Raw genomic sequence first — 18,815 nt, 5'->3', positions numbered from 1 at the left:
CAGGAGCAAGGAGAACCCATGGCCTTTCCGAGCATTGGAGAATGTCTCTCTCTCGTGTTTATTGACACACAAAAAAAATAGTCCTAATATGTTCAGTGGATCACACAAACAGCTGTTCTAGCATATCTCTCACACAGCCACAGTCATGCAAAAATTCTCATGGACAACTAGGCAAATACAAAAGGCAGTGATCTGAAGGAAAAAAAAAATCTTAAAATACAGATGGAAGCTCTTGCACTGCAGGGAGTCTGTTAAGTCAGTAGCTCCAGTAGATTTTTTTTTTTCCCCACCTTGAATGGAGCTCTGAGAACACCAGGAACTTTCACTGCCTTCTCTACCATGTTAGAAACAACTAGCACTGTGTCAAAGTCAAGCATTCAGGATGCTGAGGTTTTTTTTTTTCCACTACTATGTTTGCAAAGCATTAGCATGCTTGTTCAGGAGCACACGTTGAGACCCCCCTGCACTCCCGACCCCCCAGTTCTCAGCACCTTCTCTAAAGTGTGCCACCCCCAGCTGGAAATAGTGTCCAGCGTCGCCTCTGCCAGCTCGGATAATTCCTCTCCTCTGTTGGAGCACTGTGCTAGGGGTTGTGTTGGGCATACCGTGGATGCAAAGATTGATGGATGCTGATCCAGGTCAGAAGAAAATTCTGGATTTCACGTCACTTACAGATGAAGTTCGCACATCAAAAGACAGCACCGTTGTGAACAAAGACTGGGAGCAGTTTAAGTGGAGATGAAATAAGCCTTTTCTGACCAAATCTGAAGGATTTGGAAAGCTGGGGCTTTTTATTTTTCCTTTATTCAGATTACTGAAATCCACCATTGTGCACAGACCCAGCCTAAAGTGTTGGTGTCATTTAAATCCCCTTCACAAGACCTTGGAAGAGGTATTTCCCTTTTATACTGAGATTTTATGCTGGTCATTTACACAGTGGTGGCCTTCTGTCCCTTGGGGGCTTTTCCATCAGCCCTGGTGACATTCTGCAGTAAGCAGCTTTCTTCAGGAGGCAATGATGAAATCAAAAAGACACTGAAATTCAGCCTCTGCTGCGTGCTTTGCTTCCTTTCCCTTAATTCCCAAGTGCCACCTGTCATAAAGACGAAGCAGAGCTGAACAAACAGTACACTGAAGCTTTGGAGCAACATGCTTTGGCCTATTAAGATGCTATTTATCTGGTGGGGGAAGGGTTATGTTTTGGGGAGAAGGTGAAGAAAAGGGTTTCTATCTGTGGCTAAAAATCTTTGAAATCACAAGTGTCCTCTGAGTGCAACAGCTTGCAAAACCCCAATACCAGCTGCTTCACAGGAGAATGCAAAATACACCACAGTGGGCAGTTTGTATCATAAACTGGCATCAAAGCAGGTTTCTTTCAGATTAATATTATCTTAAATCATCTGCCTTGGGTCAAAAAGTTCCTGCAGACATTCGTACAGGTCTTATCAGTGTAGACTGGCTTTGAGAAGGTACTTAAAAATGGGCTTAAATCAGATGAAAGAGATTTAGGCATACTCCTTTCTTGGTTAGGGCTGTAAGTCTGAGTATTCCCATAAATAGCATCAAAGGCAAGTTCAGAAGTACCAAGAAATTAATTCTGGCATCCTACATACCCCTCCTCTGCAGACTAGTCTCCCTGTTTGAAATGTCTGTATGGCACAGAACCTCCAACTTTGACAGACACTTAGCATTCATAGCAAGATCCAAGTCTGATTTTGGGATGGTTTCTTTTAACCTATTGAGCCTTCAGCTGGACTGGTCTCTGACTGAGCTGCGTTTTCAGTGGTCAGAATGAATACGGAGTGATCAACTGCAATTGCTTCTTCCAAAATATTCCTAAAAGAGGCAAAACACTCAGCAGTTGCGACGCAAGAAATCTTAAGGGGTTTTAGCTCGGCGTTGTCTCTGGGTTTTATTGAGCTTGCCAGGGAGAGTACACCAGATTCTGTACAGATTTTGAGTCAGCAGAGAGCTCATCCCGTGCAATACCTGCATTGTCACAATCCGTAACGATGGTCCATTATTGATACATCTATGCCTAGGTAATACACAGCGGGCCATTCGCAAGTGCATTATTTACCAGGGATGTATACTGAAAAGTCAGGGAGATAACTTATGAGATGACAGAAGGAACTGCTCTCCTGCAGTTGTTCTGCTGTCACTTGAGTTTTTAACTGTAATTTAAACTATTTTTGGCTGTGTACAGACATTCTGAAGAGCATTTCTAGCTTGTTTTCCTCCACGCTTACTCGCTTCAAATTTGCAAAGACCTTAAAGCTAAATAAGATGACAATCACACCAAAACTAATTTGGTTACTGATGCATGTGTGATTCTCCAGGCTGCTTTTTGTTTCACACTTAGGGGCTAGCAAGATGTCATTTGGGGCAACAAATACTGCCTGTACAAAACAGTGGAGGCTGCTCAGGTCCTGCTGCAGTTCAGTGACATTACAAGGTGTGTGTCAGACAGAAGCACGAAACAGAGGGAACAAAACCTGAATGCACAATTTGAATATTGTACTAGCTGATCTTTGCATATAGTTAAGTACTATAGAAAAGAGCGCTCTGTTTGAGAAGACAGGTGTTAAAATACTCTTCTTAAAAAAAAATTATATTTTTGGATGTTTGGGGAAGTATTTTGGCAATTCTAGTCTCATGTCAAATTAGTTTTTTCAGGTGTCAAGAATCTCTGAAGCAAAAAACTTATTTTCTTCTAGCATTTGATTTCTCATAGGGGTTTTGCATTAAGTAGTCTCGTGTTGATAGGGCTCATTAGGGGAAAAAGGAAAAAAATGTTCTTGTAGATTTTTAATTGAGATGTTAAGAATATAAACCAGTTGCTGCTTCACTTTCACTCCATTGCTGCTCATTAATGTGTATTTAATGTCACTTCAGTGTTTTGTCCCAGAAGAGCATTAGGTGTGATCTATTTCAGGTGCGTGCAGTCTTTTCCTTGCCTCCACTGTGAGCTGCATCAGATCCCAACAGTCTGTACAGGAGGCAGCTAGCAGTTCCTAGGTGCCAGGTCTCAAGTGTCTGCATTTCCCTTCCATTGAGTGCAGTGGCAGCTGCAGCCAAATTCTTAAATTCTCTGAGCACAGAGCCAGGTTCTCTGGGACTGCAAACCAACACTGTATGCTCAAATCAACAAAGCTTTACTTCTTTATGCAAACTGAAGATCCGGGCCATAACTTCAGGGAAAAAAAACAAAGAGGGTAGAAAGGGGTGCTAGAGTGCTGTTTCCCCCTTTAAAAGAGGGATGCTAGATAGTTGAGTTAGGCTGGAGTCAACTAACCCTCATTTAAACCCAGAGCTGGAAATTAGTTTGCAATGCTTCACAACTTAAAACCTGTTGGAATTCCATATGAAAACTATTGATTAGAGAGGGAGCCTTAACAGGTTTCGTTTGTGGGGTTTGATTTTTTTTTTTTTTTAAAAAGAGCCTAAGCATAGAGGATATTATTTGAAATTTAAAAATACATGTAAAACGATGGTAGTAACAGACATCCTTAAAATGGTGAATGAATTAAAAAAAAAAAAGCAGTAAGCGTGACCGGTTGCATACACTCTAAATCTCTACTCCTCACCACTTCCTCAAGTACTTGTTCCCTGGGGAATATTCCATACATGCTACAGAACAGAAAATACACAGCCAGTTCCTTTCTGTTACTTCCCATTGAAATGTACTTTCTGAAGATTCTCTCTGTGGACATCTCTTAAAACTTGATGTTATCAATGGATACTTTTTTTTTTCATTTTAAACATGCTGTATCGTTCTGTTTATTATGTTTTTTTAGTGTGAGCAGATTGTATTTATTTGAGAAAAATGTTTGCTGTTTAAAAAAAACCAATAATTGTATTGCCAAAAATAGCTGTAATTACCTGTGACATCTGTATTTTTTTATTTTTTTGGGGGGGAAGGGGGTTGGTTGGTTGTTTTTAATCTCAGCTTCAATTGCTAACAACTGTTCAAACAACCACGGCATTTTAATTTGCTTATTACATTAAATGGATTTCTCTGAAGTCAGACAAAAATGTCTTGTAGAGGATTTAATAAAGATGCCGTGCACCCACACCTTGCCCTTCCTATTTTACAATTTCCTCTCAAGCATACTTAACTTTGCTGGAGTGAATATTCTGACACAGACCTTCAATGAAGTGCCCCTTCAGAGGGACCCATGCATTGCTGGAGCACACCTGAGCAACATGTTCTGTGGCTCCAGCAGGATGTAGGCAGGAAAAACACCTGTACTGGGCATGTGCCTAGAGAACAGCTGTGCTGGGACCTTGGGAAAAAAAAAGTGTCAGGGCTGCTTCTCAGTTTGGGCTGTAATGCTGCCCTCCCCACATCCCATTTTGGGATGCCCACCTGGATGGTGTCTAAGCCTCAGAAGCATCAAGGAGAAAGGGGAATATGAGCTACGTTTTTCTTCCCCGCACTGAAGATGAAGTTCAATTATTTGACAGCAGATGGCACAAAACCATCTCAAGTCTGGTTTTCCATCTACTTCACGGGGACAGAGTTTTACCCCTTGGGCTGGAAGCAGGTGGCTTCAGTGCCTCTGCTGCTTGATGGCTTTTTTTACCCAGAGTTGTTCTACTGTCAGGTTTAGATGTGGAGAACTGGAAGCACAACCTTTAAAAACAAAGCAGTGCTTACCTTTACAACACTTATCTTCCTTCTTGATCTGGATTTTTTAATCCAGCAGTAGGTTTATCAGCCCGTGAGACTGCTTCCTTTCCAACCAACTATCTACATTAAAAGCTCTGTTTCCAGTAAAACTGATTATATTATGTTTAACGTAAAAGCCATAGCTTTTGTCAACCAAATATACACTAACAGAATGACAGACTTCCATGCACCTGAAAGTTCAATGGAAAGAGATTCTAATAAATTAATTATAAGCACATTATGCATTTTACATCTAACCATTTTGCCCAGTTCACTCAAACCCATGTCCCGCAAATGCACACAGTTTTTAAGCCATATTTTTTAATCTTAAAGTCAGCTCATTTTGACAGCATTAGTCATTTGCACTAAATGTTGGGCAGTTGCAGAGAAGCGCCAGAAGAGGGTCTGCCAAAGCCTTTTTGGAAATCAACACACATGGCTACATCACAAAAAGAGTCTCTGCCTAGAACAGGCGTGGATAGATCGTGTGATTTGTGATCTATCACACACCCAGGAGACACAAAAAGCTTTACTAAGCTCCACATAGCTCCTGGAATAATCAACCCTGCAAGGGAAACGCTGATTCTGCCACCGGTCCTTTGGGACCTCCTTGGTGTAGTCATCCCTTGCCCCATGCTTCAGTGCCCAGCAAACCTTTCACAACCTCCTCACCAGTACTCTTAGTTCCCTGGGGAGCCACCAACCACACGCAGTGAATTACCTTTCTCTCGCTATTTGTTTTTCCATAATCCCCGCAAGCAGAGCAATGCACACGGCATTACAGGATGCAGACTGACAAAACTGACAAAATTGCAGCATCCTTGCCAATTACCACGCTACAGCAGCATCCACCAAACAGGCTCTGCCTTCCTGGCTGCCCCCAGTCCTGTCGCCCACCGGTGTCACTTTAGGGACTCGTGAGGTCACAGATTTCTCAGCAGTCACCAACACAGAGGAAATATGAGACGAGGGGAGAAGAGAGTGGAACACCAGAGAGAAGGAAAGAAGGCAGAGACCCCAGCGGTGATGAAGTCATGGTAAATCTGCTCCCCCCATAGTGAAAAGGGACCTGCAGAGAGAGGAAGTCAGCACAGCCTGCCTGCGCCCACATCACAGCATGACTTTCACCGGGGTGCTACACATCGCGGCTCTGTTCCTGATGCAAGGTAAGCTTTGCTGTTGTTTTCTTGTTGACAGTGCCCTGTTGTCACCCAATAGCCGAAGCACAACAGTGCTGAATTCCAGCTGACTCCTAAACCCAGTATTGATGAGATCGATTCATCTCCTAGCAGCTGGTGGCACACTTTAGATCGCAGGGTGTTGGGAAATCAAAAGATTCTCCCTTAGATTTAGAGAGTGGATCACTGCTTACTTTCCATGGCTTAGATATCTGTGTATGCCTTTGTTCATGTATGGTGTAAAAAGAGGCTGATGTAAGCAGTCAGAATAATTTAGAAAGCTCTTGCAAAGTACTTTGAAAATGAAAAGCACTTGAAATGCTCAATTTCCTTACTCCTACTAGAGGATGGAGCTTATACCCACTTTGCTTGTCCCCTGTCTTTCATACACAGGGGAGTGCAAGAGATTCATATTTGGCCATGATATTTTATTACCATTGATTGTGTTTAACAGAAGTCAGGCTTTAAGGAGCTGTGTGCTTTAGACGTGCTCCGAATCAGCAGCTTCCACTCCTAGCGTACAACCCCTCTTCCCCCAGTATTGCCACAGACTCCTGCATGATGAGTTTTGTACCTGTGGACAGCTGCTAGCTGCTCTTGGCCATCACAGTTAATTCAGACTCCCACTCACAGGTCTGCAGCCAGAGGTCAAAAATAACTCATTAAACAGGATGTCTCTATAACAGAGTACAGTTTTAAAGAAAGCTCTGAAATGATGCACTCAGTGCGTATCACCACGAGTTCTGTCTGTTCTGATGGCTAGAATAATAGCAACCAGAGGCATGAGCCATTCCGCTCAGTTCCATCCTGCAATTTCCAGCAAGAAATTGTTGCCCTGTCTTGCCAAGAAGGTGGATATATCACTGCTCTTGATGCCAGACTAATTTTTCCAGGTAGCTGGGACACATGGGTTCTACACAGTACAACAACTACTGTCCTCCGGAGCTGGCATGGGAGCATCTTCCACACCCCAGTGACTGTACTGTGGTGGGCTACAGTGGCTTGAAGACCACAGCCATGTCAAACTGCCCTCTAGATGAGGGAAAAAACCTTGACCTGTGAGTCATGGTCTGAACGAAGCCATGGTCTCTCATGGAAATTACATACATGCCCTGTTCTGGGGGCTGCTTCTTTCTGGTTTAGAAAAGCAAGCAGCACCCCCACCTTTTCTTGCTCCGTCTGGCTGCTCTCACCTCAAAAGGTGTGACTTAAAAGACCTCACGCTGCTGTTTGCAACAGGAAACTGTGACTACAAAAGACGCAGAAGGGCTCTGTGGAAAACCACAAACGAGGCTGTCTCTGCTCCCTTCACAACATCACCTCCTGACGCGGGTCCTCGCAAGTGGAACCCATGCTAAGAGGTTTTCCTTTTGCTCCCGCTCCTCAGCCAATGACCCCTGTGTGGCACAAGCCCTGAGGAACCAGCTGAGACACTAACCCTGGGAAATGGAGGCAGAACCATAAGGAAATATAAGCGTGCCATATGTGTTGGTAAAACTCTAAGTTGAGCAGGGCTTCACCAGCGTGATTCAGTTGAACCTGGCTGGTGGCATCTCCTGGCACCATGCAGTCAGGCCAGACAGCAGATCTGTCCTGCACAGCTCCTCCTTAGCTAAAGCAGCACACATCATACTTAAACCAGGAAGTAAAAATATTGAGATATTAGAAGGAAATATTTTCTACAGGCTTATAGGGTCCAAAGATTAGATAGTGAAGAAACAGTCCATGGTATGTTTTCTGTTTGTGAGATCCCAGGCTACATCATTAACGATTTTTCTGTGCTACCCCTGGCCTGAAAAATGTCATGTGTGGTCAACTGAAGGGTGAGGGATGGCAACAGAGCTCCATCTAAACTACTGCCTTACAGAGAGACTAGTCCTTCCTCTGCTTTTAGTGGTAAAAGACCAGGTCCAGCAAGAATGCCCTACGATAGCTTCATTTCTGGTATATTTTAAATTGTTTTTAAGAAAATGAAAAGCTTTCCTTAATCCAGAAAGATTCATTTTCCCAAAATACAGTGCTCATGTATGCAGTAGGAACTTGCAGCAGACAGCTACCTGGAAAATAAAATCAAAACACACAAACCAGGAATGAAGACTAAAACCCTCTTACTGCCTATTTACTTAACTCTGACCCAGGCACTGCTCTCAGTAATTTCTCCAGGGCATGCTTTCTTCTGGAGAAGGCAATTCATTCCAGGTCATCAAATATTTTCACAAAGTGGATTATGTATCTTAGAATGTCTGGAGAGAAAAACACACTTTACTGCCCATCTGTAGAATGAGGAGGAGAGAGAATGACATTTCATTTTAGTAACCTGTGCCTGGCCAGGTTTGGGGATCCTGCCTGCAAAAGCCATTTCAAAGCCAGTTCAAAGCAGTTGCAGCATTACAATTTCTGAAGAAAAAGGCCTGGGTTCTCAGAGGTGCTGGTCATCCACTGCTCAGTCCCGCACACTTGCAAATCGGGCTCCAGAACTGAACAAGGAATGATGAAAATTAAGTGTTTGTGTTAACATACAGGAAGAACGTGCATTAAATGGGTCTGCTATCAGTTCTTCATTGACTCATGTGGAATAACATCTAATAACTAAGTCTGGTTGTGCTAGCAGGTGACGATCACAAACCTTTGGCAAAAATCTTACTCAGTGACTGCGATGAGCTTTCTAATGACTGTGATTTATTTATATCAGTACAATAACATTGGCAAGTCTCCCAGTGTAGAAAAACCTTTACACCCTTGAAAAGAAGAAAGCTGATATACTACTCTGTGCAAAACATTGTCACTTCATGTCACATTATAATACTTGTTTTTTCCCCCCATCTCTGGCAGGGGAGTTTCCAGGAGCTGGCAGTGAAACCATCACTCTAAAGGAAGGAGAGGACCTCAACCTCCGCTGCACCCTCAGCAGCGGCAGCGGTTCTGCCCGGCAGTGGTTAAACCCTCAGGGCTTTGGCATTTTTCTCAATGCCCAGCGGGGTAAGTGTGAACACTGCCTGCAGCACTTTCCACCTGGGGCTGGAGGGTCACTCCCAAGGGGGCTTTCCCTGCTCCCACCCATGGCCACTGACTCACCTGCTACCCAACCACCCCAGACATTACATTCAGCCCCTTTCTGGCAGGAAGCTGATGAAATGGAAACCCCCACAAGAGCGGTCTGGCACTAGAGCTTTTAGCGATGAACCGTAGTTACCACCAGCACCAAGAGATTAGCACAAAAGCCCACTCTTGCCTTACAAGAGAGACAGGAGCGGACGTGCCTGAAAGCCCTGGGTGCTCTTCTGCTCATCAGGGAATTTGATGTAGTGCATCAAGAGGAAATCTTTAGAAAACAAGCAGTGATTTCTAGTATCTGCTAACAAAGCCAAATTTACAGCTACAACAATTCACAAATTTAACCTGGGTGAACAAAACAGTATCTATCTTACATCACCTGAGGATTCAACATCCCACAATTATCCTTCACGAAGATGCATGATATAACACCCCCAAGGACTAGAGCTTGCAAGGCATTTGGATCCCTGATAAGTCAGACACGCTGGATTATTTTCCTTTTGCAGTACAAAAGGAAACAGTCCTCATTTAGACAGAAAGCAAACTTTACACTGCACGTGGACATTTTCATTTTTTCTTCTAAATCACCCCTGTGAATCCCTGTCACATTGCTTCTCCAATAAACCGCTTCGTGAATCAGTTCCCTCCAGTCTCGTTGTAGCTAAAAATATGACAAGCTAGCTACAAGTCTTACATCACTGTGGTTTCAAAATCCTTTACTATTTAATCACCTTCATAAATTATAGTACTGTTGTAATTTTCTCCCAACTCTCTATTTTTACAAGACCTCAGCTAAAAGAAATTGAAAATAAACCGATCATTTTTAAGGTCTTTTTCTGCCTAATGGCTGGTACAAACCCCCAGTTTCAGTTCAATTTAAGGGCAGAAAGTTACACTTTCTGTGCTGCGGTTGTGGGAAGAGCCCATGCGACTTGCTGGCCTGACCCCAAAGACTCCCGCGGGTCTTTTTTATCCCAGAGAAAAAAGGGACTATACAGTAGAATACAGCTATCCTAGGAGATGGGCTCATTAAAATCAAGGTAATTAGACAAGGATAGCAGAAGAGCCAATTAATAAACAGTTAATAAAGAGGCGTGTGCTGACCATAGCGTACATTTACATATCACAACATACACCCAAAGAGGGGAAGCGATTTCTTCAAGGCCAGACAAAGGCTTGGGGAATGGGGAAGGGAAAGGTCCTCAGTTCATGCACCTATACCCTATATTCAAAGGTCATATTACTTTTCTGACCATGTATCACATCCTCACACTCCAAAGTTTGCTTACACTTAAAGAAACCAATTGTTACAATACCTGGGAACACAGGAGTAAGACCCCCTGAAAATAAAAGCAAGAAAAAAAACCCCTAATTTTCCCCGCTGGCAGCACACACCCCCCTTCTTCATTTTCCTGCTGCCTCTGTACTAGCACAGCACCAGCTGGGAATGCTTTGCACCCACTCCCTTATGTCAAGTGCTGATGAATTTTAAAAATGCAATAAAGACAACTATCCTCATTCCGTTACTGCTTTGATTACCTGTCTCTTACCTACCAACACGTATAGCATGCTGGGTTTTTTTTTCTTTACAGCTTTAAGAGATCAGAGGTACCAACTTATCCGTTATTCGAAGGATGAATTATCCATCCGACTGTCTAACGTAACAGTGCACGATGAAGGCGTATATAAATGCTTCTACTACGGCACCCCATTCCAAAGCAAGAACAAGACTGTTGAGGTATCAGGTAAGTTCCTTCACCTGCTTTATTCCAGAGGAGCAGAACAAAGCCAGCTTCTCAACTCCAGCCCTGCATTTTTGCATGCAGTTTTATAGTGCTTAACACAACTCTGAGTAGCAAGATGTACCATAACTGATGCTAAGTCTTACTGCCGCAGCTGCTCCTTCTAGCGCAGTACTGGAAGTATCCCAAGATGCAGAAAGAAGGATTACACTGTCTTGCCATACCCAAGGATGTAAACCACAGCCCCAGATTACCTGGCTGTTGGACAACGGGATAGAGCTCCCTGGTGAGTGTTAAAGGGCCAGGGATTGATTACAAACAATTTCTTCTTACCAGCCTTGGGCAGGTTTAAAAATACAGGAGGGTGAAACACCTTCTGCAACACATCAGCTGGGACTACCACTCATCCTCTGTGCATTTAGTACAACTTGGGCCCCGTAGGTGTAAGCTCAGAGAAAAGTCAGCACTAAATGCCAGTGTTTGTGCAAGGGAGGGGGCTCACCTGCTTTGCTCACATTCAGAGCAGAACAATACCTGGCACCAAAATCCCTTGAGAGTCTGGAGTGAAATTCCAACGAAAACAAAACTCTGGAGGCACAATTTTCAAAGCCCCACTATAAGGTCAGTCAAAAAAAAAAAAAAAAATCCATCATCATTCTTTCCATGTTGTAACTGGTAGGCAGATTTTCCTCAGCTGTGCTGAGCAGCTCACCAGCAGCCTTTCCCTCTCATCCATCTGTTCAGAACCAGGCAGCTCACCAGCAGAAGCAAAAAAGAGCTCAGGAAACAGACCCCACATCACCTTGTGATGCTCCCTCCAGCCAGAGATCCACACATGTCCAGGTGGACACACACAAGGAGCACAGAGCCACCACATAGCTCAGTTTCACGTGTGTACTACAGAAATAGCTGCTTTGAAGGCCACATTCTAATAATAACTACCTTACTAGCTGTAACTGTAGCAGAGGGGAGAGAAAATGCACATCTGTACCAAGGCGTAAGGAAAATACCCATAGACGCAAATGTATTCTCTTTCACATATTCTTTTTTGTATTTTGCATCATCAAGCAACACATTCAAAGCTGAGCCTGTAATCACAATATAATAAGTATATTATTTCTAACATCACAGCACATAGCTCAGACCCTAAACATCTCCCACAACACATATACATTCCTCTGCTTATTTCAGCAAAAAATACTTCCCTTTCTCTCCCCGAGACCTTTACAGCACTGACCCAGCCAGCCCGACCAGCACCCTTCCAGCTTGCCCCTCAGCCACATGTGAGGGCCATTAGCCTGGGGCCAGTAGGGGCTGCTCTGCTGAACAGGAAAAATTTACATTTGCTTGGGGCAGACACGAATTAAAATGCTGGAAAGTAAAAAAAAAAAAAAAAAAAAAAGAAAACCAACTGCCCTAATTTGATGTTTCTCATCCCCTCTGCAGGTGCCTCTCTTTTGTTGCAGGTGACTGTCTTTGAGTCACACTCCTTTCTCCCCCGTTCTGTTCTAAGCTTTAATCAAATACTGCAAATATTTATAGTAATCAGAAAATAGCTAATATATCGTAATTACTGGCAGCTCCCCAGTCCCACCAGGACTCAGCAGGGGCAAACCAGCTGTAATTACTGAGCTGTTCCTGACAATTAAAGATTATTTCCTTTCTAACAAAAAATGTTTTGAAATCCTTTTGTGCTCTTGCGTGACCCTGCTGGGGATGGAAAAAAAGGTTGAGAAATACTGCTCTATGTGATACAGAGAGTTACCTGTAAAGGCTAATTTAGAAACAAGGAATTTATTTCGTTTAAGAAATAAGGGTGTTACCAGGGGTAACAGATCAAGAGAAAGCGTCAGTTTGTTTCCAGAGAACCTCTACATCAGAGACAGACAGTAGAGATTATTGTGCCGCCATGGGCATTTGCGGTAAACATCTGAAAAAACCTCCCTCTCCACCAGAGCTATTTAAACACATCTCTTTGTGTCACATGAAATACATCTTTATTTTTCAATATCATATAAATGAGTAGACACCAGTATTACCTACAGGACTCGGAACCACATCAGACAAGTTACACAGCGCTCTCTAATTCATTATGGCAAGGCAATTAATCTTTGTGTTGAACTTCCCCCAGCTCCCAAAGGGGACAAGTGAAACCTGCATTGTAGGGACAATGGTTGACTTGTCCAGGATTTAACAGAGTTGTACCAATGTTTATTTATTACAAATGTAAATATTGCACATCAATGCAAATTTAACAACTTCTTTTTATGTTTGCGGTAATAAATCTGCAGCTATTAAGACACAAGTTTAATGCCCTTGGATTACAACACAGCAGAATTAGAACTTTTTTAGATCTCAGTCAGGCTGCAGAACAGCAGGTCCTTGCCCCGAGGCTCCTGGCTGCGGGCCCTGCGTGGCTGCGGCACACAGCAAAGCAATTTATTCCATTCAGTCAGGACCAAAAGTGCCGGGGGGTGTTTGGACATTTCGCCGCAGTCCTGCAGGGTGCTGCAGGGGAATTTCCCATGTGAGTCATGAAGCGGAGCGGAGGCTTTGGGCTGAGCACAGGGGGTGCAGCAAGGTCTGCACTTAACCAACTGCCAAGGAAGAAAGCATGACCTCACTGCCTTTGGGCTCCCGTGTGATCCATTTACACAGCGAACCACTCGTGCACAGTAATCATGTGCTGCTCCAGCACAGCCAAGTAATGCAGATTGCTCCTGGAAGGTTTTTCATTAAATTGCTCTTGACTAGAAAGCACTTAAATGTTTTCTTCCAATGGGTGTATAGGTGACACTAAGCACAAGTTAGAAGCTGATGGGAAGAAATGGACCACAACCAGCACGCTGACAGTCCTCACCTATGGACCCGGTTCAACAGCCAGCTGCATCGTTCGCCACCGAGCACTAAGAGCAGAGAAGCTGATGGCATCTTTCCAGTTTGAGGACCTCCCTAGGACGGGTACTGCAGGCTCCTTCAGCAGTGGCTATCCCATTTTACGTCTCTGAGATGGTGAAAGTTATGCAAATATACATGCAAAGCTGAAGCCCATAGTCTACTGCCCTGTGTGTGGAACCTATTTATAAATGAGAGGGCTACTGGGGCAAAAGAAGAACTCCAAACCAAGATTTGGGGGCTTTTTTCTGCTTCTTAATTACCTTGAAATTCATTAAACATTAAGCCACAGCAGCCCAGGCAGGACAGTTCCCCAGCGCTGCTGCTAGCATTCAGGTGATGTTTGTCCTGCAGCTTTAAAGACAATTCACAGTTTATGTTCTCAAAAAGCTGTGAGCTTCCCATGTCTTCTGCATATTAGACACATCCACCTGGAAAGCTAGCAGGGTCTAGATGTTGTAAGTTAACACTGAAGCTGCTTGTCTAATAATTCTTGGAGTAGAGTTTGCCTTCTGCCTATTTACTCATCTTTAGGATCTATCTAATTACTCTTCCTTTGTTCTTCCTATAGATTTCTTGATTCAACAAATGCTTATAAGTGCTCTATAAGTTGTACTGTTGTTGGGTTTTTTCAGTGACAAATACAAATCCTGCACCAGCTGCCCTAGAGGTGGATACACATGTCCCTGAGAATGAGGAATCTCCAGGTAGGCAGGAATTGCTTGGCCTTGTTTAAATTATTGCACAGGTCAGATAAACACTGCATCTATCGCAGAAAATATCTGTGCTGGTTTCAGCTGGGTTAGAGTTAAATTTCTTTTTACTGTCCTGAATTTGGGCTAGAGTTAAGTTTCTTCTTAGTAGCTAGTATGAGGCTATGTTTTGGATTTGTGCTGAGAAGAATGTTGATAGCACACTGATGTTTTGGGCTGCTGTCTGGGAATCCAAGGACATTTCCAGGCTCCCGTGCTTTGTTGAATTTGCAGGTGCACCAGAAGCTGGGAGGGAGCACAGGTAAAGCAACAAATGCAATGGCCAGTGGAATATTCCATATCATTCACCATCATACTTAATAGAAACTGGGGGGGGGGGGTAAAAAATGACGATACTGTACAGTGCCTTTACCTAGAGCTAGGGCTGTAAAAGAGCAGTTACCAGTGCTGCTGGGGGATATTTTCTCAGCCTTCAGAACAGCTTTGTTTTTTCCCCAGTGACCACAGCAGTGTCAGATCCGAACAGCAGCACGGCCTCTGCTCCAAGCCACCCACAGCATACTGGTGAGGGTTTCACTTTCTTTTTTGTCCTCATTTCATAGTGTTAAATCTATTCAGAGGACAGGGAAGCTGAAGGTGGGAGGGTAGGACTGTAAGTCTAACCACTGATCAGACAGAGCATCCAGAGCATGGAGCATACAGGGCAGGTTTCGTTTTTCAATGATCAGTTCAGTGCCAAAGAGTGTCTTGTGATTTTTGTCTTGTGTTTTGGCGGGGGTCCTTTAGGATCTGAACAACAAACCACCCCTTCTGCAGTACCAGAGGATCCAGGATCTCTCTGGACAGTTGCACTAGGTGGCACTGCGCAACAGCGGTTATCCCTGCACATAGCCGGCTGCAGGCTGCAGTTGCTGCACTGAGAAGTTGTTTCCAGCAGAAGAATTAAGAGCTCCACTGCCCAAATCCGTTGGCCAAACCCCACCACAGTGGGTGCACACACCTGCAGGGAAAAGTCAATTGGGTGTTTTAGAAATACACCAGCCCTTTGTTTGTATTTGCTTGGAAGTGCTACATCAGTGATTACAAACGTCACAGAAGGGCTACATCCCCACAAACAATTCCTACAGATGTTGATAAACATACACGGAGAGCGAGCCTGAGTCTTTCAACAGGACTTTCACTAGGTGTGCTTACATACCTGGTAAGGAAGAAAATCTCTTATGAATGTAAAGTTTTGGTAGGCACAGCATGCATTAATATTTTAGTTTTCAAAATCAAATCAAAATACAAGGATGTATGGAATGTGTGTAAGAAAGTCAGAACTCACCCCTCTGTTTGCACAGGGTCTGAAGTAACGCCAGCTGCGGCAGGAAGGGAAGAATTGGCTGGTTCGTCGAGTTATCGTGTCCCCAACGGTACGACCTTGCACCATCGGACATGGGTGGTGGTGGCAAAGGAGGGGGGGTCTCATGCAGGGTGATTGCATGACTGTGAGCTATGAAGACAGTGAAAGAGTAATCAGGGATTTGAACACCAAAAAAAATATCTGCTTTAAGGAAAAGGATACATGGTCATTCCCAGTGTTGCAAGCAAACTGATGAACAGGGAAAACCTCAAAATGATCAGAGAGTCAAAGCTCAACTCTGTTTTAATTCAGCTGTAAATGGGAACCATTGGGTTCAACAATGTTTAAGAGACTCTGAGGATTTTCTGTTCATAAAGCTTGGGTGTTCTTCAGATTAAAATGAAATACAGCATTAAGGAAGTGAGCATAGAGCTCTAAGTCAGGGGCTGCAGAAGTCCCTTTCTCCTGCAGTACCAGGTGCCCTGGACTTCAAAGCTGCTGGGTCTTAAGCATCCCTTTGCCCTTCAGAGAAACACTGTTCTCCTTTTTATTCCTCCAGGGACTGAAATGGCATTCCAAGGCAATGTCACAGAAGAGGAACTTTCCAGGACAGAAGCCCCGCTACCAAGTGCAAATGTGACTGTGATTTCCACCGTTACCTTGGGTATGTACTCTTTAATGGCAAAGACCACAGAAACACAGCCATTTTTACAACCCAGAAAAATGCTAAATCTTACTGTTTGTTGTGCCAGAGCACGAGTCCACTGATTTCAATCAGTTTTTCTTGTTCATTTAAGAAGGAAAAATTTGACCTTACATCCTAAAATTGAGTCAAACAAGGTGACTTGCGCCCTCCCACCACATTCACCTGGCCTGGTCCAGGATATATCATGCTTGTCTGAATCAGCAGAGACTCACAGGAAGCTATTTAACAACACAAACACACACCTGCCTCTTTTACAGAGCAAGATCTGAAATCTGAAGGCAGCAAAAAGAAGAAGAATCTCTTGCTGCCCATCTTGGTGGCTGCTCTGATTTTCGCGCTGCTCATCATTGTCCTGCTTTTCATGAGGAAGCTGAAAAAAGCTCACGGAGTGTGGAAGAGAGGTGGGTGATGGCCCTGGCCGAGCAACTGCTGATGCGGATTTTTCTGAGGGGCTGGAGAGCTGAGGAGCCTGTTAAGCAGAGACAAGACATGGCTCCTCCAGGCCAGGCTTCAGCTGACATGAGGTGCCACAAAAGCCAAGGAAATTGTGGTCTTAAGCAGGAGAATTGAACCCCCATTTTATAAGTAGTCTCTCGGGATTTTTATGTTCAATAGAGAGTGAGGAAGAGCCACAGAAAAATCTCATGATCTTAATTGCATTTGTTTTCTGCACAGAAAATGATGTTTCAGAGCAGACACTGGAGAGTTATAAATCCAAATCCAATGAAGACAGTCCAAGCCATGAGAAGAACGGACACGGTAAAAAGCTTTAACCAACATAAACTAATTCCTGTTAGAGCATTGCTGCTGACCACAGCCAGAGCAGATGGCAGTCAATCTTACTGTACTGAGATATTCACAAATTGCACATTTTAGACCTGAATATTCTGAACCCAAACCTTTCATACGCATGGGTCCACCACAGATATATCTTCAGCAAGAGTGATGCAGAGCCATGCAAAGTGAAAACCATTGGTTTATATTTAGTAGGTTAGACTGGATAATCACAATGGGTTTATCTAGTTTCTAAAAATAATTTACTGAAACACTATAGAAAACAATGTGTGGTATGTACCAGAAGTGCTACTGTTGTTAAACTGTCCTGAGTGGCTCTCATCCGAGGGAACTCTGCCAACATCTTTCAACATTAGTTTGTTGCAGCACCTAAACAGCATTAAAAGAGAAAGGAGCTTGTAATTATTGTCAAAATATTTTCAACACTTTCCTCTTTTCCAAATATTTTAAAATACAAAATATTTAAGCCATGCAGGTAAACACACATACCCTTTACAAAATCCATAATAAATGTATGTTTATCTTCCAGTTGTCAGTCAGAAGGCCAACGTGCAATATGTGACAGAAGGATATGTGGGAACAACACAGAAGAATCCAAGAGACAAAAACATTGCAATAAGTGAGAAACTGTTTGGATGTGGAAAGGAAACGGATGTATAGCGATGGCAAATCTGTACAATGTGCAGAAGCACCTCTGCTTCCTGATATTTATCTTACAGCGTTCAGACATCAATACCGTTTCAAGGAGCAGAGGTACAGATGTCTACCCTCAATCCAAAAGGCAATTTGGACTGCTTCTCCTTCAACAGTGGGACAGGGAGATGGGACCGGTGCTCCTAGAAACCTATTAGTAGTGAACACACTGATTTACCTGTCATCCTCAGAGGATTTAATTAACCACTGCCAGAGATGGAGCTCATCAATCCCACCTCAGGTCCTATCAGCAGCTGGGGTCCTGGCAAGGAACCATGCGGTCAGTCCCAGATATGGAGATATTCCTGCAGTGCTTCACCACCTCCTCTGCAAGCACGGGACTGAGCAGGAAACCCTGGGAGGTGCAAACCAACCAGGACTCATTATCTCATTCTGACCCCAAACCTGGACATCCATCTGTATTTAACCAAGCAGGAAACACCCTGACATCCAAGGTGTTTAAAAAAAAAAAAAAAAAAAGAGGTTGTCCCCCTTCCTGGGCTTCAGCCCCCCTTTCTCCCCTAGACAGTGATAACATCACTCTGCTGTGCACGACTGCACCAGCACCAGTCTGCGAGGGGCTCTGAAACCCAGATGCTTGGTGCTACGACTGAGCTGTGTCCCACATCCCATGAGCTTCCAGGGGTGCTCGTGGGGATGTGGAAGTTTTCAACAGGGGGGAGGCAGAGGTGCAGAGGTGAAGAGGAAGGGCAGATTCTCCAAACCCAGGGGCGAAGTCACTTGCCCGCCAGCGGTCAAGCTAGGAGAATTGCTGAGACATCACATCTGCAGAGCCTGTGATGCCATCGCCGGGAACCTCTGCTGTTGCAGAAAGACAAAACCGAATTCCTAAAATAAAGGAAATTTACATTGCAACAGAAAGCTGCGGTTATTTTTTTTCTCATTAGAGATTATTATTTCTCCCTGCAAGTAAGAAAAATGCTGCAAACTGTTTCTGAATGCCGAATTAAACCAGTGGCCGTCAGGAATAATCCCGTTTTTAATGGGATTAATAATCCCTC

At 43.8% G+C, this 18,815-nt stretch overlaps 1 protein-coding gene across 1 annotated transcript; it reads left to right on the top strand.

Moving 5' to 3' along the window:
• The first annotated feature begins 5,789 nt into the window (after positions 1-5,789).
• CRTAM (cytotoxic and regulatory T cell molecule) lies at positions 5,790-17,760 on the top strand. The gene is made up of 13 exons (XM_010082359.1): positions 5,790-5,838; positions 8,683-8,829; positions 10,497-10,649; positions 10,801-10,932; positions 13,437-13,607; positions 14,177-14,248; positions 14,753-14,818; positions 15,041-15,128; positions 15,575-15,669; positions 16,159-16,263; positions 16,563-16,706; positions 16,981-17,064; positions 17,630-17,760. Exons 1-13 carry the CDS (start codon positions 5,790-5,792, stop codon positions 17,758-17,760), a joined length of 1,437 nt encoding a protein of 478 aa, XP_010080661.1.
• The last annotated feature ends 1,055 nt before the right edge of the window (positions 17,761-18,815 follow it).

This window comes from Pterocles gutturalis, unplaced genomic scaffold (assembly GCF_000699245.1).
Source record: "Pterocles gutturalis isolate BGI_N339 unplaced genomic scaffold, ASM69924v1 scaffold22471, whole genome shotgun sequence".
Classification (NCBI taxonomy): Eukaryota; Metazoa; Chordata; class Aves; order Pterocliformes; family Pteroclidae; genus Pterocles; species Pterocles gutturalis.
This window is presented reverse-complemented; position numbering and strand designations above follow the sequence as displayed.